The 24,518-nt window shown below is 44.1% G+C and overlaps 3 protein-coding genes across 6 annotated transcripts; 2 read left to right on the top strand and 1 right to left on the bottom strand.

The window, feature by feature from the left end:
- Positions 1–64: 64 nt before the first annotated feature.
- Positions 65–7,334, bottom strand: atp6v1ab (ATPase H+ transporting V1 subunit Ab). 2 transcript variants are annotated; one of them, XM_075452363.1, is made up of 15 exons: positions 7,225–7,334; positions 4,750–4,853; positions 4,271–4,399; positions 3,652–3,866; positions 3,424–3,561; positions 3,193–3,344; positions 2,947–3,109; positions 2,743–2,851; positions 2,487–2,609; positions 1,905–2,019; positions 1,743–1,806; positions 1,439–1,642; positions 1,237–1,331; positions 903–1,074; positions 65–785 (listed from the first exon to the last, which is right to left on the bottom strand). In XM_075452363.1, the coding sequence occupies exons 2-15, from the start codon at positions 4,829–4,831 to the stop codon at positions 693–695; spliced, it is 1,854 nt and encodes a 617-aa protein (XP_075308478.1). In that variant the 5' UTR covers positions 4,832–4,853; positions 7,225–7,334; the 3' UTR covers positions 65–692. The 2 variants fall into 2 exon arrangements, with proteins under 2 accessions (XP_075308478.1, XP_075308479.1); XM_075452364.1 differs by lacking the exon at positions 7,225–7,334 and adding an exon at positions 5,730–5,806.
- Positions 7,335–8,411: 1,077 nt separating this feature from the next.
- naa50 (N-alpha-acetyltransferase 50, NatE catalytic subunit) lies at positions 8,412–12,160 on the top strand. Of its 2 annotated transcripts, none has more exons than XM_075452013.1 (5): positions 8,412–8,607; positions 9,911–10,044; positions 10,267–10,386; positions 10,483–10,549; positions 10,671–12,160. In XM_075452013.1, exons 1-5 carry the CDS (start codon positions 8,600–8,602, stop codon positions 10,846–10,848), a joined length of 507 nt encoding a protein of 168 aa, XP_075308128.1. In that variant the 5' UTR covers positions 8,412–8,599; the 3' UTR covers positions 10,849–12,160. The 2 variants fall into 2 exon arrangements, with proteins under 2 accessions (XP_075308128.1, XP_075308127.1); XM_075452012.1 differs by having other exon boundaries at positions 9,908–10,044.
- A 248-nt stretch (positions 12,161–12,408) lies between these two features.
- Positions 12,409–24,371, top strand: usf3 (upstream transcription factor family member 3). Of its 2 annotated transcripts, none has more exons than XM_075452096.1 (7): positions 12,409–12,507; positions 13,051–13,175; positions 13,265–13,296; positions 13,421–13,503; positions 13,631–13,727; positions 16,459–21,371; positions 22,014–24,371. In XM_075452096.1, exons 2-7 carry the CDS (start codon positions 13,132–13,134, stop codon positions 23,829–23,831), a joined length of 6,987 nt encoding a protein of 2,328 aa, XP_075308211.1. In that variant the 5' UTR covers positions 12,409–12,507; positions 13,051–13,131; the 3' UTR covers positions 23,832–24,371. The 2 variants fall into 2 exon arrangements, with proteins under 2 accessions (XP_075308211.1, XP_075308212.1); XM_075452097.1 differs by having other exon boundaries at positions 12,409–12,586.
- The last annotated feature ends 147 nt before the right edge of the window (positions 24,372–24,518 follow it).

The following is a 24,518-nucleotide window of genomic DNA, read 5'->3' as shown; positions in this document are numbered from 1 at the left end:
AGAGACCAGTTCAGCAGAACAGACTGCATCATTAGAAACAATGAGATCCACACACATCGCGCAGTTCTTTGTTGTTGTTTTCCCCCCCATGTTTTAATTCTTTGGGAGTAACATGATGGAACAGTTTGACAGCAGAACATCAGAGTCTGACTCTTACACATTCACACAGCAAAGTACATAACACTGCACAGCGTGAAACACAACCATTAAAAACAACAAAAAAGGAAAGCCTCTACGTCAAAATGCTGGCAATAAATAGACTGATCTTATTAAATTTATATTCAATACTCTTCTGTACAGATGGTCTGTGAATTACAATACATCAACCCAACGATCCTCTTCGGGAAGATCAATACAGCTACACACACAAATCATGTAAACGGAGAAAGGAAGAAACAGGGCGATGAGATCTGCCTGTCACACGCACTTAACTCTCACAGACACATACACACGACCGGTGACCATGCAGAGGATCCAGAGTATGGCTTTGTGAGGCCACCCAAAAAAAAAAATTATGAATACAGTACATCTTTCTCTTTACCCTCCACATGAAATTGCGCACACACACACACACGCAGTCACTCACAAAGGAGCACAGGGGAGCATACACTGGGTTTGGGAATAGGTGGAATGTGATTCTGCAGTGGAGCGGGTCAAGAGATGGAAAGTGGAAAGGCTGTCAGAGTGGGAGCCTACTCCTCCAGCGTACGGAAGGCGTTCTGCATGTCCTCCACCAGCTGTGCGTACTCTGCCTTTATCTTGGCCTCGCCTTCCTTCACTGGGTCCTGCACACACACACAGATGCCGTCTTAGAGTGCGACTCACAAAACAAGACGTCTGAAAAGGTCCCAAATGGAAGCAGCGAGTTCATACTAGAAACTCTCACATACACCGAAACACACCTTGAATTTCATCGAGCTGATCCTGTAGAGGATCTCTCCCATGTGCTCTCTGATCATGGCCCAGGTGATCTTGTTGTCGCTCTGAGCTGTGGTCTCCACCGCGTGCCGTGCCATGTCATAGAAAGCTATCATGTTGGACAGGATGCCCACTGTCTTGTAGAAGGGGCAAAACCTAAGGAGACGGACAGGAGAGTCAGATGAATCAGTAAACAGTTGATTTTTAGATCCGTTTATTTTAGAAAAAACACCTGTGTAGAGTTGAACTTTCGATGATCAATCTGAACTCTAATCTGTAAAAAACACTGAATGCATGCCACTGAGGCTGTACTATTACCTGTCATAAGGAGTGTAACCATTCTGCTGCAGGAAGTCATCTTTGATCAGTTTGGCCACTTCCAGTGTGATTTTATCACTTTCTGCCAGTGAAGCCTGTGAGAATGATAAGTATTAATTCATTTATGATAAACGTCACGACAGTGGTGAAGTGAGTGACTCATATTTTTGTGGAATGCCTTTTTAACCCCTTCCTGACTTGCCTTTCCGACAAGCTGCACAATCTCAGCCAGATCTTCTTCCTCCTGCAGGATCTCCTTGGCCTTGGTGCGCAGGGGCACAAACTCGGGGAAGTGCTTGTCGTAATACTCGTCCAGAGCTCGAGTGTATTTGCTGTAGCTGATGAGCCAGTTGACAGAGGGGAAGTGCTTTCTCTGAGCCAGCTTCTTGTCCAGACCCCAGAACACCTGGGAGAAGACACACCAGGCACAAAATAAAGCAGCAACAGCTGACAGTGGGGATCGGTTCAGTTAAGAGTGACAGTAGGACCTGAAATGAATCTTTTACCTGAACAATACCAAGTGTGGCCGAAGTGACGGGATCCGAGAAGTCACCACCTGGAGGCGATACGCTACAAACAAAGAAGACAGTTTCATTAAGATGCTGCGCTCTGGCCCATGAAAGATCTGGAGAGGAAGTCTCCCTCTAGTGATAGAAAGCTGTACTCACGCTCCCACGATACTGACGCTGCCCTCTCTCTCAGGGTTGCCCAGACACTTCACTCTTCCAGCACGCTCATAGAAGGAGGCGAGTCGGGCGCCCAGGTAGGCAGGATAACCGCTGTCTGTGGGCAGACACAGAACACAATGCTGTATGAAGCAGAGTCTCATTCAGCTTTTTTTCCCCCCCAAAAAACACTCACCAGGCTCAAATTTCGAGGTAGGCTACGTGAAAAGCATCACGATTTTGAAACACAAAGCCACACAACTCAAGCTGCGTTGATCTATATTCGACATACCAAAACCACAACAACAACTGACGCGTTTAAGCCGCCTGACAAAAAGAAACAGACACAGACTTGACCGTCCTTACAAAATTATGCAAAACTAATCACCTTCAGAGCATAAGCTAGGTCCAGTTCTGTGTATACATGCAGAGTGCATCAAACCCCAGCCGCATCATCGAATGCGTTATTTTGGGAACTTTAATTTGTGTAACAGGAATTTGTTAACATGTGTACATGGATTTCAAAAGTCTAGTTTTGGTGTACATTATATATATATTTCCAACAACTTCAGAAAGTACACTTACCAGCAGGCATCTCAGCCAGACGACCAGAAATCTCCCTGAGTGCCTCAGCCCAACGGGAGGTGGAGTCAGCCATCATGCTGACATTGTACCCCATATCTCGGAAGTATTCGGACAGCGTGATTCCTACCACAACAATCAAGAACTGAGCTCAGGAAAACGTAAGCATTGGAACTGTACGAGGCACACGATTGCTGTTCTTTTATACCTGTTACACTTCACTGTGGGGAAAAAAAGGAGTATTTTTTTTAAGGATTACCTGTGTAGATGGAGGCCTCTCTGGCAGCGACGGGCATGTTGGAGGTGTTGGCCACCAGCGCTGTTCTCTTCATGATGCTTTCCGTCTTTCCGTCGACCTCCATGGTCAGCTGATGATCAGAGAATGATGCCAGTTAAGCTTTGTACCAGTTTAATCATATCCACTTCAAAAAAGGGATGTGACGCTATGGCGACCATCACTGACCTCGGGGAAGTCTCGCAGCACTTCTGACATTTCGTTACCACGCTCCCCGCAGCCTACATAGACGATGACGTCACTGTTGGAGTACTTGGACAGTGACTGAGAGATGACGGTCTTTCCGCAGCCAAAGGCTCCTGGGATGGCAGTGGTTCCTCCCTGCACACATCTTCACCAGGAAAAGAAAGTCAAGAACAAAAGGCTTTGTCTTTAGGACAAACTTTTACACAACAACGAGAGGTCTAGACTCACGGGAAAAGGGCGTCCAGCACTCTCTGTCCGGTCAGCAGCGGGTGGTTGGCGGGCAGCTTCTCCGTGACAGGCCGCACCTGCCTGACAGGCCACACCTGCACCATTGTGAACTTCTCCTTAACGCCCTCAAACTCCAGCTCCATCACCACATCCTGGCAAGAAGACGCAGAATATCACTACCAAACAGCTGCTTGAAAAGCACAGACTTAGCTGGAGGACTGCGAAACTCACTGTGACGTCATAGCTTCCAGGTGGAGCCACATAGGTCACGGTGCCTCGGTTCTTGGGAGGCAGCATGATTTTGTGCCTGATAAGGGAGTTCTCGCACACCATGCCATAGATGTCTCCTCCTGTGATGTGACTGCCGACCTAACGGTGAGAAAAAGGAAGAGAATCACAGTAAAGCCACTCTATAGGATGTTTTATAGATGGACACCTGAAGTCATGACTGACTCGTACCCGCAGGCTCTTGCAAGGAGAAAACTCCCACTTGAGGTCTCGGTTGAGGGCTCCAATGTTGACCCCTCTGGGGATGTAGATGCTCTGTGTGATGTCGTTGATGTCCTTTAAGGGTCGCTGAATACCATCAAAGATGGAACCCATGATTCCTGGACCCAACTCGACAGACAGAGGCTTTCCCGTCCGCAGAACAGGATCTCCAACTGACACGCCGGCTGAATTCTCACTCAGGAAAAAAAGAAGCTAAAGTTTGAAAGAGGAGCCGTCTATGGTTGCCAGTTTGCATGTAAACATTCTTGATATGGTCATTTCAAAATATAGCCAGTCTTCTTAGCTTTTGAATGACACCTCACTTGAGATTACAGGTGCTTTTCATGTCCACAGGCGACGGTAGACAACACGATTGGAGTGATTCTGACTGTCTGGGGGTAAAGCTTAGAGTGTTTTAGCTTTCAAAAGAGACCAAAATCAAGCTTTTACTCTGTATGGTTGTAGAGCAGCCCTCAGTTTACATAATATATATATATATAATGTCAATAGGCGCTTATGGACACTTTTACTGAAACGGGAAGGAGTTAGCTGCAACCATGTGATGGACATATGTCAGCAGAAAGGATACACGTCTCCTCGTAGACCTGGATGGTGGCCATGTCTCCTTCCAGCCTGATAATCTCTCCCACCAGCTCACTGTGCCCGACACGAACCAGCTCATACATGGCTGCTCCTGCCATGGACGTGGCCGTTACCACTGGAAACGCAAGCAATAGTTTTATGATGAAACTACATGCATTTAGGGAAATAATATTCTACAGATTAACTTTTCTGTTTACGTCCCCAACCCCGGTATGAGGTTATTCTAAAAGAGATTAGACTATCCATACTCCTTAGTGTCGATGCATAAGTGGATTGCAGTGATATTCCAAACAAACTACGGTGCTATAAGTAAATACTTCCCAAGCATTATTAAAGTGAAACTCACAAGATGCTCATCAAGCAGCTGGATGTTCCTGTGACCATACTAGCTATCATTAGGCCGAACTGAAATGAACAGTTTTATGAAGATATTTAAGCATTTAAGTGTGCGTGTTTTGGGCCAACCTGGTCCAGAGACGCCATGGACGTATCCAAACTGGCTCTCTCTCTCCTCGTCCCGGATCTTGGGCAGCTTGGACATGTCCATCTTCGCAGATTAGTAGTCTTGACTGGAAATAGGGGAAGAACAGACCTGTGAGCGACAAAAATCCCTGAAAACATCATCAAGTTCAGTGTCTGCTGGCAGCTCTAAAGCAACTGTGTGCAAACGTGAAACCAATTAAATCCACAACAGCAACTTTCATTTCTTCTGTCTTTTTTTCTAAACAAACGCGGTGATTTAATGCTTCAACTCGATTTAGAAAACAATTTTGTTTCCTGTAAATTTGAGGTGAAATTCTTCACTTGCATTACAGGTCATTCTGTGCCTGACATTTCACCCAAAGTGGCTTTTAAAGCCCAGAAATAAACCAGTAAGCCATTGGCTTATTTTGTATTCTAACTCCCAAAAATTATCCTCTAAATGTATAAAAATGAAAGATAATATTTGTGTGGTGCTGCCCTGGCACCTCGTTAATGCCTGTAGTATCTACAGAAACCTGAAAGATAATACAGCAACACTGATGCTCATGACTGCTTATTTCTCAGTAAGCTCTCCACCTTCCTCTTCTCCCACTCCTCCCCATCAGCTACACACCACAGGTCCACTAGTACAGTCCGTGCGTGTGACGTGTCAAGCTAACATTAGAGGGGAATCCTACAGAGCAGCAAATTACTGCTATGATGTTTTCCCCTCACATGCCTGCGAGCACTGCATGCTCGTCTCCCATAGAACAGACTCACATTAGCTCTTGTGATACCCTTCTAAGATATCTACATAGCATGTATGCTAAATCTTGTGGTGTGCAAACACATGCAGCAGAAACAAGCTCAAGCTGTCATCAGTCGTGACACAAACCCATCCCCCATAGTGCTTACTGCAGATGCTCTGCACAGTTAAGTTGTTTTTACGTGTCAGCCTCTGTGGATCAAACCCAGATGCTTACACTATATCTTTTCTGCATCCCTTGATTTTCATCCTCTCTTTGTCCTCTTTTTGCCCTTCCCGGTGGGTGATGTACAAATCTTCCTGTTTATGCTAGGCTGCTTGCAACATCTTTACTTTGGTAAAGCAGCTCCACCTACAGAACAATAGGAGAACTGCAGTAATAACACCGACTAAGGTCTCACTCAAACTCTGGTGTCGAATGAAAAAGAAAATTCCCTGCCTTTCCAAAGGATGATATCTGTGCGTTTAATCTGAAGAAAACTGAGCATGTGGTTGTGCCTGAATGTCTGAGGGCTTGTTGTACAAGTTTGCCAGCACATAGTGGAATGATAATAGTATTTATTCCACTGATTAACGTATCAGAGACAACTGTCCACCTGCTTAACTAATAACAATGGTATCACAAAAGAATTACAATAAACTTCCTTGCATAGGAACCTTGTAATAGGTTTATTACAGCAACATTAGCAGGTTCATTACAGCCCTTCAGAAGAGAAACATCCTAATGAAGCATTTTCGCCCAACTTCCAAAGACAATGATGAACAGAGACTTCAACAGACACTTGGTCATATGATTTTGGCACATGACCGACTGGTGTTACTCTGTGAGCTGCTTTGAGGAAGTGGAAAACGGGCATGTTGCAAAACTGGGAAGTACAAACTATAACTGCGTGCAGAAAAGTCTGGAGAAGCTCTCCCACCTGACTACAGTTCTCTTCAGAAAATGAGCATGAGTCACAATAAAGACAGTTTACCCCTATTCTATGATACATCATCTGATGTGCTGTTTGATTACTGTGGTGGGTTTTAAATGAGGGAAACGAGTCTCTTGTCTTGTTTTAAAAATGGGAAAAGAAAGAGAGTTTGTAAACGAGGGAAACATGAGTACTGTTTGTCCTTTATGTTACTCCTGACTTCAGACAGGCCTCTGAGCAAAGGGGTGGTACACTAAGAGATTATGTGCAGGCAAGAATAAACTCAGAAATGTTGCATAGACGTGTTAAATGACCACAAAACTGCCATTACAGGTGTGAACTGCAACCAAGTGAAAGCAAGCAACGCTGCTGATCATTTTGAAAGCAGACCTACTTCAGTGACATCAAAGACATAAAAATTAAAGCCTGGTTATGACAAATAATAAGACAGCATCTGAGTCTCTGCCTGGAAGTTGTTTTCAATGCCATCTGACAGGTTTCCTCGACATTGTTAACTAGCTAGCTTTATTGACACGGGGGGGAGAGCCTGGGTTTCGTCCGTCATTCTAACCTGATCCCACAGAGAAAAGAAACACTGTAAGCTGGCTGTGTAGGTTATTTGGTAGCGTTTGAAATAATAACACTGACTGCATTGTGGGCCTCGTTAAAAATTGCTGCCTCTGCCGTTTGATCACTTCGAGAGAGCAAAACGGTTTCATTACCATTCAACGGCTAAACCTGAGTATACATTTACAACATAATGTGCGCGACGTATTTTAACATAAATATCATGTTTACCGTCTGGTCGTGAGGTGTCCCCTTAGCTGTCTTGCCTCGAGAGAGAATCGCTGGATACTGCGGTGCGTGACAGCAGGCTGGAGTCAGCTGACTTCATTCACTCGCTGTTCAGTTTTTTTTTTTTTTTTTACCGCGGGGGCCGTGCAACTGCCGCCATTTTGGATCCGCTACTGGACCACAACAAAGATCCTAAAGTGGCGAAAGACCACATTAGATAAGTAGTATTCGTCTTCAGACGGTACGTGTACGTGTGGCCAGGCTTTAAGTAGTCCTAGTATTGGTATTTTTTTAAAATAATTATTTATGATATTAAATCAGACGTGTAATATTTACCAAACTAAACACTGCAGTGTTCACTGATGCCTACAACACGAGCAAAATACATATAAGAAATATACGTCCTCACTCATAAAACCACAAATATGGCCTCAATATGACATATTATGTTCTTTACTAATATGGAAATGCACATTTGTATTCAACCCACTTAAAGAAACTTTCCATACAAAAAAACACACCACTTTGGACTTTAATGTACGCATAGTTGTAAAAGACGACTGGAAATTATTGTGGATGTAATTACATATAAATTAGACCAGGGAGACCATTAGCTTATATCTCTTGTTGTTGAATATCTTTGCAGCAACAGTTGAACCAAAATGGACGCTCACATTCTGTTCCGTGTATTCAGGAACCTATCTGTCACAGAAACACTACGTTAGTGGAAATAAATATCCTTTCCCTCTGAAGTCGTTTTTGAAAAAAAAATTGTGTGTGTGTGTGGAGCTTGGTTTTGGACTGTTTCTTTTTGTAATATACTGTAAAAAGGTTTTGTTTTGTTTTGTTTATTTACACATATACATGCATATTTTCTGCAGAACAAAACTTCTTAAAATAAAAGTAGTTATCATATTTGTGATATTTGTACCCTGAGTTAGGACTGATTTATTGTTTTTGGTTGGATGTAAATCCCCTGCTTTTGTAATCTTACCCATCTTACACAGATATTAATATATCTGTGTTCTCAAATCTAACTACTGACATGTAGTGTATGTCGTGAACTCCGGTTAACCACTTTATTAAAATTAATTATCTTGTTCTGGACGGAACACAGCTTGAGAGTCTAAAACCGGGTGAAAAAGTCATCTTTTCGCGCGGCAGTGCTGGTGCGCATGCGGGGGTCAGGGTTGACAGTCTCTACACAGTCGTGGTAGAAGTGTGACGGCTAAGCTAGCTGCAACCATCGCAACTAGCTACATGTGGAGGGTTAAACGGGAGGCATCCCCAACCCCAACTCTGTCTAAATTCTTACCTTTTACCCAAAACAACGCCAAAGTTCAACTTACTCGAAAATAAGGGATAATATCTGTTTAAAATGAAAGGGTGAGTGTGAGCTTTTGAGTCACGAATATTTAGCTTAGTACCAGTAAAGTTTTTCATGTCTGTTTTTTTTCTATAAGGGAGGCGGGGAGGTGACGACGAGGCTAGCTAGTACGCTAAGCTACTTTTAGTTAGGTTTAAGACAAAAATAAAAACTACATCATCGTCACTGGAGCAGCCTTTTAAGGGATGTTGTTATTATATCAAGCGGTTTGTAGGGTCGCTTGGGTCGCTAATAAGCTAAGCTAACCTGCTAGGTGCTAGTTGGAAGCTGAGTCAGTAAACCTAGTTTAGCTAAATTGAGAAGGCAGCCCTGGATCTCAGATGATTCCTCTTTGCTGTAAACTTCTGCTACACAAAAAGTAGCCCAGTCAGTGAACTAAGTAATGGGAGAAGTTCAGCTGTAAACTTACATTGGTGAAAAAGTTGCCAGTATTACGCTACTACAACTTCAGACTTTGTTTCAGCCTTCTTAGCGAAACTTGATCTGTTAGAGTATTTCATGAGCAGGTTTGTTTCACGTTTTTAATTACATTGAGTGGTGCCTCAAGTTTGGACTTTAATATATGCGACTAAATTTTTAATTGACATGGGGTGATTATCACTTTTGTCAGTAAATCGTGCAGATGGGATTTCACTGACGTTACTGTACATCCTTGTGAACAACACACGTGATCATCAGCTGTTTCTGGATGCGTAGCCGTCCTATATTTACCACTGTGAACCCCTCAATAAGGCTAAGTGGAGTGCTCGTTCAGGGTCACTTATAAAACAGTGATGCAAGTCCTGAATTGACACACTTAATACTTTATTTTATCATGTGTCAAATATATTGTTTTGTGATGATAAGATCCGTTTTATGTTGAAAATTCCATTTTAGATTGGATGTCATTTGTGTGGAAGTGTTGCAGCTTAGGCTGTCAATCAAAATTTCAGATTAAGTTATTGTCTAAAGTTTCCAAAAGCACAAATTGATATCTTGGACTTCTTATGCCTGACCAGCAACCTGCAATAGATATTCAATTTACTTTCATACAAGCAGCATCTCTTAAATCTTCAGCAATTTGATTTTTAAATGAGTCAAATGACTGGTGCAGTTCTTACTTTTCCAATTTTAGGATTAATGATGCGATTACTCACACTTATTTGGTAGGACTTGAAGGTCCCTGAAGATATATCGATATTTAATCCTGTTGTAAATGTAATTTCTGTGTAACTTACTTAAAAAGCTTGTGTGTCAGATAATCTCAACTATAATGGCGCACCTGTTGCCAGCTATTTGACCGGTTTGCTCTTGTTCCAGTAGCCGGATCGAGCTGGGAGACGTTACGCCCCACAACATTAAGCAGCTGAAACGCCTGAACCAAGTCATCTTTCCTGTCAGCTACAACGACAAGTTTTACAAAGATGTGCTGGAAGTTGGAGAGCTTGCAAAGCTAGGTAAGAAATAACCTACGTAACTTGCTACCAGATGATAAAACTTGAATAGATTTCTTGAAAACGGAAGAAAGACATTGTTCGCTCTTTGTTGTGAGTCTGAGAATTTAAAAGGGGTTATCACAGATAGGGTTCAATCTCTGGTGAAATATGTACAAAGTATGTCCCTGTATGTTGGAGTTGTTTCAGAAATATGTCTTTGTCATATGTTTTTTTTCCTTACAGCATACTTCAATGACATTGCAGTCGGGGCTGTGTGCTGCAGAGTGGACCACTCTCAGAACCAGAAGAGATTGTACATCATGACACTTGGCTGTCTAGCACCCTATCGTAGACTTGGAATTGGTAAGGAACTCTCTGACCTCAAAAAAGTATTGGCACCTTGTATGTTTTTTTTTTTTTTTTTTCCCTATTAAACTTTGCCTTCATTTATTGCCCCAGGTACAAAGATGCTAAATCATGTGCTAAACATCTGTGAGAAGGACGGCACTTTTGACAACATTTACCTGTAAGTGTCTTAAAGCAGAGAATATAGAGAATTAGCTTACGCTAAAGTTATTTCTAGTTTGTGTTAACCATTTTCCAAAAGTGCCAACAACTAACGAACCTTCTACTTTCCTGTTCCACAGTCATGTGCAGATCAGCAATGAGTCAGCCATTGACTTTTACCAGAAGTTTGGGTTTGAGATCATCGAAACAAAAAAGAATTACTACAAGAGGATAGAGCCTGCAGATGCCCACGTTTTGCAGAAAAGCCTGCGCAGTCCATGCGCACCGCCCAGCGGAGAGCTTCAGAAGACGGAATAGGGACACAGCTTTGGGAAAGAGCACATATGTGCCCGCCAGCTCAGAAACAGAACTGTGACAAATGCCCCATGGTCAACGCATTCAACAGTTTCTTCAAAGGACGCTAAAAAATAGAAAACAAATTTCAAGTATAAAAAATGCTGCATTTATTTTGAAAAGGTGATTTTTGCATATTTTATTGCTCCCCTTTCCTTTGGGCAAAAAAAAAATTGACAATGAAAGAAATCTGAGTATCCAAAACTGCTCCTAAAGATAAAATGCCAACTTCAGACAGTTTTAGACATGGTGGAGGGGGGGGGGAAGGGGGGGTGTGGTGTTTTCGGATTGTACTGTTTGTGATTTGAGTTGTTTTTATGCGGTTATGAAACCTGATGGCGACATATCTATTTTGTTGTGCAAAAGGAAGCAGTTGGTCTGAAGAGGTAAATGTGTTTGACAAACCATCACTGACGGACACACGGTCCAAGCTGGTCAGTGTGACGTGGAGTTCTTCCATCGAACAGATGCAACTAATCTCTCACTACCTGGAATCCATGCGAAGTGAGTCCGACCACTTGGTTCACATGTCCAAAGGGGAGGTGCTGAAATGCCCCCCCTCGTTCTCAGTATGGGCATAAGGAAGGCTGAACGGCTTAATGGTGTTGGGGAAAATGTGGTCACCGCTCTTAATTTCCAGATAACTTTCATTTCCAGCCTGTTAATTTAATTCCCCTCAACTGTTGTTTTATTTTTCACAATGAGATGGTTAATGGTTCGGGGATTCTCCTGGGTTTACAATTCAAAGTGAAAACGGTCTGAAATGAGGGTACCAAACAAAATGTTACTAAGTATTGAAGTGGTTCTGAGATGTACACTCTACATTGTTTGTGAGGAATGTATCAATAACCATAGATTGGCTGAATGGATTTATTTGGGCATTATTTTCAGGTAGATTACTAAAAGGTGTGTGTGCATGCGTGTCTCTAAACACGGAAGTCTTTTGAGACACAATTTCTTCACCACCTTTGGGATGTTATGTAGCCATCTTGGAAAATGGTTTCCTTTAACTTCTTGCCTCAGTCAGCTTCTGTTGTTACACACACACCTTCATTAGGTACCTCAGCTGATAGTGCAGAAGTTTTTGCTAGGATCTTTGTTTAACAATGTATTACCCAGAGGAAGCTCCGACCCCTCTGCATGCAAGGAGAGTTGTCCTCTCCACTGTAGTATACGCATGTTTTCCTTTCTTTGAAGAATTTTATCTTTTCTGGAGCTCTATATTGTAAGACTTTTTAAACGTCTTAATAAAGGAATTACTATTTGCAGTAAAATATTTCTTGGTCTTCTTTGGGTTTATTTGCATGGTGAATTGCTTGAAGTGGCATACACAGAAATATGCTGAAAAATAAATTAAATACATTTACTGCGTGTACAATCACTGATTATAGGTGCATTCGTCTTACTGAGACGTTTCATGTGTTGTCATTGGCTGAAACTTCTCCAACTCGGAATTCCATTGGCTGCCACCTCCCTCAGAGCCCTCCCTATTCTGCACGGATTTAGGTGCATCTAGATTGTTTTGAGAGATGAGTTGAGTTGAATGCTTTGCTAGCTAATACTTAGCTTCCAATGTCTAAGTTCTCACTGGAACCAACAGTCTTCAAAATGCCGAGTCTAGTGGTTGGTGGAAAATACTCTTCAGTAACGTTTTATGAGAACAGACGCGAATGATACCGTCGTTAATTTGCTTAATAATTATGTAGGTAACGCTAAGCTACTTTAGCTTTACGCTAACTAGCTAACAGAAAGCTAGCTGAATAGGTAATTGCTCAGTTTGCTAGTTTGTTGCTGTTTCAGTGACCTAATGTTTATTTGAACCTCGTTTCTTGTCGACGCTGTTACGTTAAAGTAAGATAAATAACTGTTTGTGCGATTCGTCAAACAAACTAATTATGCTGTAATGTGAAGGTCCATGAGTTTAGATAGGCTGTGAAGCTAAATTAATCTACATTAGCTGGTTAGCATCCAGTTCTAGCAGCAACACCTCAGAGTAACATAATATTCAATTTTACTGATATCTACTGTTGTATTGAATAATTTGTATGTATCGCTTCTAGCTGATTAAAGACATATGCTTTTGCTGTATTGCAATGCAGCTGTCTCTCTACATGACACTCATTAATCGTTAATAATATGTACGACTGCTATACGTTTTATTTGCAGGACGGGCACAGGAAATATTTAAGGTCCAGTTGTTGAATGCGTTGGCTGGTACCTTATCATTCAGGCAGCTGTTGAGACAGGATGCCAGAGATGACTGAAACTCAGGCACCTGGTCGTAAACCGAAGTAAGCAAGTCTAATGTTTTAACCCAGCATGTATACTAACATCTGTATTCAGATCTCATAAAAATGTGACTGCGTTGGTTTTTTTGCAGAAAGAAGAAAAACAAAGAATCTCACAATGCAGGTAAAGTAATGTTTCCTGTTATTCACTTGTTTCTAACCACTTTGCTTAGTGATTCTTTTTTTTGGGGGGGTAACTTAAAGTCCAACTGGATTTTAAAAGATCTCTCTCTCTGTCTTTTTAATAGTTGAGAGACACAGAAAAGAGAAAATTAATGCAGGAATTAACCGTATTGGTAATCTCCTGCCATGTTCTCAGGCACTTAAACAGGTGAGAAATGAGCTGCCGTGACCGGTTATTGTTTTTTGTTATTGTTTTGTTTTTCTTATTATCAGTTGCAAATATTGTCTTTATAGGAGACTGTGATTTTTATTTTAAATCTTTATCTTCAATACAGAGTAAGAACATGATACTGGACCAAGCTTTTCGCTACATCACTGAACTGCAGAAGCAGAACGACACAATGCTTCTTGAGGGAGGAGATAAAGTACAAGGTAGGATTTTTCTTTTTTCTGTTTTTATTTTTGTAGAGTAATTGTTCTTGAAAGTTTGATGAAGTGATGTGAATGTTTTCGGTACTCTCGTGATATCTTTCGCAATAGTAGCTAACATAGCTAACATAAAACACGATTAATCTGATTATTTATGTCATAATCATGTTTTTATGGCATTTACACTACCTGTATTTATTGTTTTACGTGTGCTGTCAGGTCTAATATACATGTGCACAAATATCTTGGTTTTGATTGGACTTTTAGATTACCGGCGTGGCCTTATGTTGCACATGTGAACATCATGTTTTGCTTGCAGGAACTTGCATAGACTCTTATCCTTGTTTTGGATTCCTGAATTTTCAGGATATCCTGGAGAATACTGGAGTACCCAACAGAAACTGGGATATTGTCACATATAGTACCCTTATCCACTTTTACAGAATATTCTGTGCTGGTAAAGAATAGAGTGCACTGACATGCACATAGATATTTTGGTACCGAGCCTTGCCCTAGTTTTGAATACAATAAAGTTAGCTTAGTTTTTGTTAAATAATAGTGACTCTGTAATATACTGTGTTGTTGTTCATCTATAGTTGTATTGAGCACATTTTAAGACCATAGGCCCGTGCTATAAAGCAGACGTAATGGCTTAGCAACATAACTTCAGAATCAGAATCAGAATTACCTTATTAATCCCTTGCGGGAAATTCCTTTTTTGCAGTGCCCTCGTTACAGAAAAAAAGAAAAAAGATTAAGTCAGGATGAATAAGAATAAGATAAGGAAAAAAAAAATCTCAATATATACAATAATACAATAAACAGTATTTACAATGCTGCTCAGTACCTAATTATTATTATTGCACATGACCGGGTTATTACACATGGTGAAGTAATGAAATAAATAAATAATAAATGATGAGATGAATAACTGTCAGACACTGGAATTATACAGTTTGATGGCCACAGGCAGGAATGACTTCCTATGGCGCTCTGTGGTACAGCGTGGTGCAATAAGTCTCTGACTGAAAGTGCTTCTGTGGCTGACCAACACATTGTGAAGAGGATGTGCAGAATTGTCCAGCATGGATTTTATCCTGGATAGCATCCTTCTGTCTGACACTGCTGTCAGAGAGTCCAGCTCCTCTCCGACAACGTGGCTGGCCTTGGGGATGCGTTTCTTCAGTCTGTTGGCGTCCTTCACCTTCAGTCTGCTGCCCCAGCATGCAACAGCAATAGAGGATGGCACTGGCCACCACAGACTCATAAAACATCCGCAGCATTGTCCGACAGATGTTGAAGGACCTCAGCTGCCTCAGAAAATAGAGACAGCTCTGGCCCTTCCTGTAGAGGGCGTTTGTTTTTAGTCCAGTCCAGTTTATGGTCCAAGTGCACCCCTAAGTATTTGTAATCCTCCACCATGTCCACGTTGACCCCACCCCTTCATCTTAAATGGTAAATGGACTTTAATTTTATACCGCTTTTCAAGTCTACTGGACCACTCGAAGCACAAGTTACTTTAACCTATTCACACACACACACACACACACACACACACACACTCGTACAGCTAATTTAAGTCTATGCCATATTACAGGCTAGACAGTGCTTTTTTCTTTCACACACATTCACACATCGATGGAGGCATTATGGAGTTCAGTTTCTTCCCCGAGGACACTTTAACATGTGGTCTAGAGAAGAAATCCAGCCACTGACCCTTCAAGTGGCTGACTATCACTCTTCTGACCATCAGCTCAGAATTTTCAGTATCAAAAGGCTGTATCAAAAGAGGTGTGTCAGCCGAAGGGAATGCTTATGTTGCCTACAACAATGACAGATTACTCAAAAGCTTGTTCTTGCTGACTAACTAACTTGTGTTGTTTTTATTCATTAAAATCACCTTACTATGAATATATTTTATTGCCACTTTCTGAAGCATTATTTGAGTGTGAAGCATGATAAACTCATAAAATTGCATGAAATGACCACCCTATTTATACCGTATTTAACAATTCGATCTCATAAAGAGTTTAAAAAACTAAGTAAAGTATTTTAAGGGCCTGGATAACTGAAAGTTAATTTATACATTTACAATGAGCCCACTGACTAAGTGTGAATCCCTTTCATATTTGTTATTTTATTCAATGCAAAGAGTATTTCAAACAGACAACGTTGACATTGCAATACATTAATGTGATACACAGTCACAAATTGAACAGATCTACACATGCTTTCATGATCAGCTTATTAAAGCATCCATAATGTCGGCAGCTAATTGCTTTTATTTATTTATGTATTTTTATTTTTTTTTCTCTGCTTTCCTTCTTGCCTTGGTTGTAGCAGCTGCGTTACCTTTCAGTCTGCTAGAAATATATGATTTTGTCATCTGATCTGATGCCTTTTTTGTGCACATATTCTGCGTTGAAAAATCTGGACTTCACAAAATCTCTGTTGTTGGGGTTAGGGCTGTTGGGGTACCCCTGAAAAGGTTGAACCTGCTTTGTTGTAAAAGCCCCTGGTATGAACCAGATTACTTATTTCTTAAATCATGTCTTGCTTAGTAAAACCATAGAATGGAAATGGGGTGCAGTTTCTCTTTCACATAACTGCATTTACATGTGCCACTTGGATCCTCTAAACCAGGATGCTTAAGGGTGTGTAAAAACACTTAAAATGTGACTGTTTGACACTGATTGGTAACGTCTTTTCTTTTTTTTTTTGGGTCCCTTTGCAGCGGAGGAGATACGTCGGCTGCGGCGTCAGTTGGAGGAACTAAGGAAGGAGAGTGCTCACTACATTGAGCTCCTTAAAGCTCATGATATTAACCTTCACGAGGACCCTACTATTCACTGGAAGGGCAAACAGCGCAATGCCAAAGTGGCAAAAGTGACTCCCACTCACCAGACCCCAAAGGGGATTGTTGTTTATTCCAATGGCAACGGGATGTGCCCTGCAGGAAAACAGACCAGTCCAGGGAAGCAGCCTTCTGAAACATTAATTCTTCAGACAACATCTGAGCCCAGATTAAGAGTTAATGGAGCCGTGCTGCAAGTTAATACATCTTCCTCCACCCCTGCACTTCTCCCTGTGTCAGCCTCCGCACCCACTCAGTCAACACCAGGTCTGAGAATGATAGAGCAGTGTGTGGTTGAGACACCGACTGCAGCCCCCACTCTGCCACCCTCTGTGTCTTACATCACCCTCCAGATCCCTGCTGCCACCACAACCCTGCCCCAGCAAACACAGCCTGCTGCCCTTCATACCCTCACTGTAGCAGCCACTTCAGTCTCACAACTTCCCACTGAAAACTCTGCTGTGCCTGTGTCCACGCACCCCACATTTACCCAAACTGTGACCACAGTAAACACTTCAGAGGTTTGCTCTTGGGTTTCACAAGACACTGCCATCAGGACTGTAAGTTACACTGCTATGCCTACTAGCCAAACACTTCTTAGGGCTGGGGCTGCAGGCAGCACACAGACTACTTGGACAACATTGCAGATGGCTGGGAACACAGTGCAACCAGTCTGCCAGAGTCTCCCCTCTCAAGAGGTCAGTAGTACCACCCAGGCTGTCCAGCAGCTCACTGTGTGTCCAGTGAGCAGCAAACCATCTGTTCATCCCATTCAAATACAGATGCAACCACATGTGCCTGTACAGCAGGCACCCATTACAGGTCATATTCAAGCACAGCCCATTCAAAATCCACCCCAGCTACGACCAGCAGTTCTAAACCAGGCACAGCCTCAGGCTGTCCTAGCCCCCCAACCATGTTGTGCTGTTCTTCCCCAGTCAGCCATAGTACCGCAGCCAGCTGTTGTGGCCCACCCTGCGGTCGTATCACAGCCCCAGCCTGCTATACTTCAACCAGCATCATTAGTTCCCCACCCTCCAACAGCCCTTATTCCGCAGCCTCAGCCCCTCCCTCAGCGAGCCCTGGTGCCCCAGCCACAAGCCACTGTGCTGCCCCTCCTTCAGACCATGCAGGTACTGCAAGTAAACCCAGCCGCAGCCACTGCTTCAGGTGTAACAGCATCTCAGAACACAAACAGTCCAAGTGTTGTTATTCTGCAGCAGGCCAGTGCCTGCCCTGCCCAGCCAGTTGTGAGGGAAGAAATGACAAATCAGACATCATGTCAGCATATTGTAATCATCCAAGCACCGAATCAGGCTGCATCTGCTCCTCAGAATCCACAGGTTGGCATGGTTCCTGCTCCAGTACCTGCTGTGTCCACTCAAACATCCTCAACCAGTAGCACAGTGTCTGCCACTCCCATACAGAGCGTAGGGGGAAAGCAGCTTGTGCACATTCTCCCTCGTCCTGTTCAGCCTCAAGTGAACCATACTGTGCAGGTAACCCAGGCATCCTCTTCTCCACCAGTTCCTACAACTCCAAAAACTATCACTGTGAACGGTCAGGTGTTTGCTCTTCAGCCTCTGAAGACCTCTGACAAAGCCAGCTCACAGGGTGGCCAGAGTACCCTCCAGCTGGTCCAGCCCACCACCACTGAGGAGCCAACTACTAATGTAGCCCTCAACAGCTTGGGGGCCCTTAGCAGTCTGAACCAGAGCATCTCTCAGGGGCTCCCTCTTAATATATCTAGCCAGAGCAGTTGTTTGCCTCCACCTGCTCCATTATCGGTACTGCAACAGAAGCAGCAGTATCCTCCTGCTCCAGCACCCACTACTGGTGCTACACTTGTGCAACCTGTCCAACAACTACAGGTCCCTTGTGTTAACCCAATCAAATCAGGCCCAGTGGTTAATGCCTCAAAGCCTTCTGGAAAGAAACTTCGCACAGCTTTGAATACAAAGAGAGCAGTAGCTAAAAGGACTAAATCTGCCAAGAAGAAAGAGCTCAATAAGGTTCAACCTGCTGTTGTTTCTGCAAAGTCAGTGGCTGCTGGAGAAGAGAGTCAGATGGTTCAGGTTACAGTTTCTCAAGTTTTGCAGTCCTCAACTGTCAAGGTCACAGATATTAACCCTGTGTGTACCACAGCTACCACAACTACAGATAGCATTGAAGCTACAGGCAGTGTTACGGTTAGTTCATCCTGTTTCCCAGCTGTCTTAGGTCAGTCTCATCAACAAGGTAAAAGTTCAGCCACTGCATCTCAGAGTGATTCAGTTTTCAGTCATACCAACACTAGTAGTATCACCACCACATTTACAACAGTCAATGCAACGTCTGTCAAGCCATCCTTTAGTGTAGCTTTATCTACTGAGAGTAAACCATCTGCAGCTTCTGGTAACAACTCAGCTGTAACCAAACTCTCTGCTCCAGAGGTTAAACAGTCAACACCCTGTGTGACAACTAACACAACCCAGACTAAGTCAGCTGCAACTTCTGCTGTTTCTAAACAAAACAAATCAATGGTCACGTCTGCAGCTGCCACTGACTCATACCACACTTCTGCTACAAATTCAACTGCAGGTTTATCTCAAGTCTGCACCACTAGTATCACGGCCACTACACCAGTATCTTTAAATCAAACTATCCGCACAGTGTCACCATGTCTTTCCCATAGATCTAAAATACAAGATCCACTGCCTTGTAATAAATCTGAGTCTCAGCCCACCACTTCATCCTCTGTGTCCACAACGGTAGCACTGTCCTTACCTGCACCAGTGTATTCTGTTGCCCACAGTTCTGTTACAGCCTCCACAACAAATTCAGAGATTAGGAAAAGACCCACTACTCCAAGAGCTCTGACACAGCAGACTGAGTTGTCCATGCCCAACCACTCCTCATGCCATCCTGTTGAAGTGAAACCACCCCAGGCCACTAGAGTTACCAGGGAGGCTCAGGAGGAGAGGCATTCCTCAACATCACAAAAAGACAGTTTAATGGCAGCCAATGATCCCTCAAGAAAGGACTTTGCACTTTCCCAACAGGTATACACTAACCTTGATGATCAAAGTATGGAGCACCCTATGAGTTCTACCAGACAGACAGATTCTCCCATGTCTACAGGGGCTGGGAGTGTCAGAGGATTCTCTGTGGCATCAATGCTTCCCCGTGGTCAAAGTATTGGTGTGTCATCCGGCTCTTTTGGGACATTTACATTTACATCTGAGCAGGCAGAGATGCTTGCCTTGGCCATGCTTGAACAGGACAGCCCTGGGAGGAGAGGTGTAGGCTGCTCTGCGGACAGCGCTTCTTCATCTAACCCCAGCACAGCCACATGGGAGCCCCCCAAAACCCCACCAATGTCCTCTAATAAAGAGAGGGGCTTAGCTGGGCAGCAGGCTAAAGTGACTAAACCCTTGGATCCTGGAACAGTTAAATCTGTTGTTGAAATGTCTGTCAGAGGACAAATTGGGGAGGGGTCAGTCATCGGGACAACTGGAAGTAGACATCAACAAAATATTGCATACTCACAGTCTCAGAGCTCATCCCAGAGTGGGACAGTGGCGAGCCTTAGTGTCAACAATCTGATTAGGCCCACCTCCAGTCACCAGCCCTATCCTAGCTCCCCTAATTTTGCTGGCCAGCAGGGCTCAGTTCCCTCTCCTGTGGGGACCTCGGCTCGTATATCTCAACCCTCAAACAATGCCCTCTCACCTTGTCCAGGGGCTGCCCAGGCAAATGAATATACCAACCTAAAGACTACATTAATGAGGGCCCAGCCTGGAGGTGGTGTGGGTGAGCGACAAATAAAGATTGTTTCTAAACGCCAAGCTCAAGAAGAAGTAATGTTAAACACAGGAAAACGTCCCAAGCCTTGCCCTCCACCAACTAACACTGTTACCCATATGGAGGTAAAAGCACCAGACCACAGTCAGATTATGGCAGGACAGCTGCCATCCACCTCCTCGGCCATCATGACTAGGATTAATTCCGAAAGTGGAAGCACACTCTTTCCCACAAACGCTTTCATGAGTCCAGCAGTTCACCCCACTGAAGGCCACTGCCCTGCTCAAGGACCTCCTGAGCAGAATCAGGTGGGGGTGCTTCATCTGACCCAGGGTCATCCGCAGCACATAATAAGCCAGCCTGGCCAGCATCTGGGAGGGAACCCTTACATGAAACAGCAGCAACAGCAGGAGCAGCAGAGACACCATCTGTATCATTTGCAACACCACCTAACGCAGCCAGACCCTGCACATCGCCACTCCCTACACCAGAGGGCGCTGCAGCAGCAGCAACAACAACAAGAGCAGCAGCAGCATGTCCAGAAGAAACGGGGCCTTGTCAGAGGAAGTCAGGCTGGCTCACCTGCGGGCATGCAGCAGAAGCAGCATCATCTGGAAAAGTCTGGAGTTCAGCAGCACTCACATCAACAACAGACTCAGCATCAACAGCGCACACAGCAGCAGTCCCAACAGCACCCACAACAGCCACACCAACAATCACAACAGCATCAACAACCAGCACAGCACCAACAGTCTCATCCCCAACAGCACCAACAACAGGCACACCAACAACCTCCGCAGCATCAACAACATCAACAGCAGCAGCAGTTACAGCAGCAGAGCTCCCACTCTAGACACCAGCAGCATCTGCAGCAGCAGATCCAGCAGCAGCAGCAGCAGCAGCAGCAGCAGCAGCAGCACTTTAGGCATCAGGACAAGAGCTGTGAAGCCCAGGGAACAGGATCCAGGGCTCACCACAGCAGCCACATGGCTCAGCAAGACCACCTCAAGGTCAGTTACCACTATGCAGTCTGACGTGATTTATTTAGAAAAACGTACAGTTGCATTGGTTGTATAAAAGTTAATCTTTTTTTTTTTCATGCAAAATGTAAGTGTTAAACATCAAATAATTGAAGTACCCAACTTATCAATTGCTAATAATATTACATATAAAGCCAGAGTTTCCAATGAAGTTTGGTGAAGATACGGCAATTTTAAGCTGTAGGCGAGTGCAGGGTAAAAGCAAACATCTCAACACTGAAAGGAGGAGGGGGTGTCTTCAGCTGCAGTCAAGACAAATCTGCAGCGCGGCACGTTTTTTACAAGTTTCCGTTGAGGTGAAGGTGTTTAAATTTGTATTTTAGAATGTAATCACTGGGGAACAAACATCTTGTTTCTCTAAGCCACTACTCTCTACAGACGAGTACGACTCCTTCACCGTGTTCAGTCTCCAGCTCAATCTACCTATTGGAATTCTTAAATTAAATATAAAAGTAGAATACGATTAAATTATTTTACTTCCTTTTTATTAGTCTGTATTTCCATCTATTCTGTCCTTTTTATGTATTTGCGTGTGTGTTTTGGGTTGTCATTGATTTATGGTGACATGCCTTGCGTTACTGATATTTCAAAAATGTGTTTTTTCTTCCTCAGTCTGGTCAGGACCATAATGCTATGCAGAGGATGATGAACTCCAGGAGCCTGGAGCAGCAGCTCATACCTCCTCCCAGCAATCCGGTGTCCCGCTCATCTGAGCTGGCCTGTGCTCCATCTCGCCAGGAGCGTCACCGTGTGTCCAACTATTCTGCAGAGGCGCTCATCGGTAAAAGTACCACTAGTGGCGAGCAGCAGCAGCGCATGGCTGTCCACCTTCAACCCGGCCGTGGCGCTACTCAGGAGCAACCAGATCTCCGTGGTTACTTGGATACATCACGGAGAAAGGCGAGCATTGCACACAACCCACAAAACCGCCTTCCCTCCGAGCATCCAGGGTCCACTGATGTGCAGCGCGTCTCGGAGTGTCCACCCTTCAAGGCAATGGGCGCCGGAGGGGGAACACATCAGCTCAGTGGTTTTGAGGCTCAAGTGTCTCGTGGAAGTGACATGGCGGCTAAGTCAGTGCCTCCCTCCCAAAGGGGTCCTCAAGGGCAGCAGCAGGGAGGGTTTAGGATGAATGTAGGTCCCACAGCAGATGGCAGAAACCGTGGTGGCTACAGTGGAGCTCATCCTGGCCTGCAGGGAGTACAGGTCGGGCCAGCACTACCTCGGGAACAAGAAGGCTGTCATCAGAGTTTCATGCAGAGCCTCCTTTCCCCCCACCTTCCTGAGCAGAGCAACCACCAACGAGCCGTGCAGTGCTGTCCACCAGTCAGCATGGAGTACAGCTGTGTGCCCGGAAGCTCTACAGGAGACATTCAAGCCAAGGCCTCCAGCCCCAGTGTGCCCCAGTCTCAGAAGGCCCCAGCTATGCGACTTGCAGAGGGCAACAAGGGCCACATTTCTCAGGTCAGTGGAAATATGCACGCAGGCCCAGGTGTGCGAGTCGGGCTCCCCCACCCTCCAACCCCACATAGCAGCTCTGAACCGGGCCGCACCTCAGCCCCCTCCAGACCACCCACTGCTGTTAGCCAACACTCTCGTCATATTGCCCGAGAAACTCAGCCCACTAAACTGAGACCTGGTGACCGACCTCGGTCAGGTACTCTGAGACCAACCAACCCTTTTGAGCCCGATGGCCACCTGTCTCTGCCCTCTGGAGGAGGGGTGTTGCTGAGCCGACCCCAATCTGGAGGAGAGACACGACGCAGCACCATTGTACGCCTTATGACAGATAATGCGCAGGTTCCTGGAGACAACAACCTGGTGACTGACCAACATCTAACACAGAACTTTGGTTTCCCCTTTATTTCCGAGGGTGGAATGAATCCTCCACCTCCCATCAATGCAAACGCTACATTCATCCCTCCAGTCAGCCAGCCCAGCTCCTCCCGGACGCCGTCCCTTCTTCCAGTTGAGCCCCAAAACCCTTTACCCTCCTTCTATCCCTCTTATTCTCCAGCTGCTCATCCCAGCCTTCCCAGCGATGTCACTCTACAATACTTCCCCAACCAAATGTTTACAAGTCCAAGCGCTGACAAGGGCAGCGCTCCTCCACTCAACAACCGCTTCGGCTCCATCCTCTCCCCACCCCGCCCTGTGGGGTTCGGACAGACCAGTTTCCCCCTGCTTCCGGATATGCCTCCTATGCCCATTGCCAACTCATCTGGAATCACCCCTCACATCTCCAACTTCAGCCTCACCTCTCTGTTCCCTGAAATTGCCACCGGCATGCCGACCGACGGCTCGGCCATGCCAATGTCTCCCCTGCTGTCTCTCTCCAACACCTCGTCTGCCGACTCTGGCAAGCAGCCGAACCGCCCCGCCCACAACATCAGTCACATCCTGGGCCACGACGGCACCTCGGCGGTGTAAGGAGACCTCACACTGCAGTCTGAACACCTTGATGGACTGGTGTTTTGGAGCAGAGAATTTAAGTTTTTTTTGTTTGTTTGTTTCTTTCAATGCTTAAAAAAAGTAGTGGTGAAGCACCAATGAATGGAGAGTTTTTTTTTGTTTATTTACTTGTTTAAACATTTTCAATTTAAAATATGTTCTCTTTGACATGAGTACATAGTTATTTGATTTTTATTGATCTTAATTCTTATGGGGACATGAAAATGTGATCCATAAAAGCCCCATTTTGAAATGTTGGTTAAACCGACTTGTAACAAAACAAGACAAAGTTTAAGTTCAGAGCTTGAATTCAATGTATTTTTGGTCATTAAGAAACCTTCTGCACAGTTATTTACTTATGTAATTTACTAACTTATCAGGTTCTTCTGTACAGAATATTTTTTTCCAAGAGCTATTTTGTAAATACCGATGTTTCATATCAGAATTGTTAGATTATGTATGTATTTGTAAATTAAAAAAAATTGATTAATAAAGTTTATAATGACACCTTCATATTTACTTACAACTGGTAAAATGTCTTTGCTTTACTAAATCTGAACAATGTGAGAAGCTCTTTGTCAGCTTAAGAGTCTCGTCTTGATTCCAAAAATTGAACTTTAATTCTCTCCAAATTTTGTTAAAAAAAAAAAAAGATGCACCCGACAA

This window comes from Odontesthes bonariensis, chromosome 20 (genome assembly GCF_027942865.1).
Source record: "Odontesthes bonariensis isolate fOdoBon6 chromosome 20, fOdoBon6.hap1, whole genome shotgun sequence".
Classification (NCBI taxonomy): domain Eukaryota; kingdom Metazoa; phylum Chordata; class Actinopteri; order Atheriniformes; family Atherinopsidae; genus Odontesthes; species Odontesthes bonariensis.
Note: the sequence above shows the minus strand (reverse complement) of the source record. Positions and strands in the feature narration are given on the sequence as shown.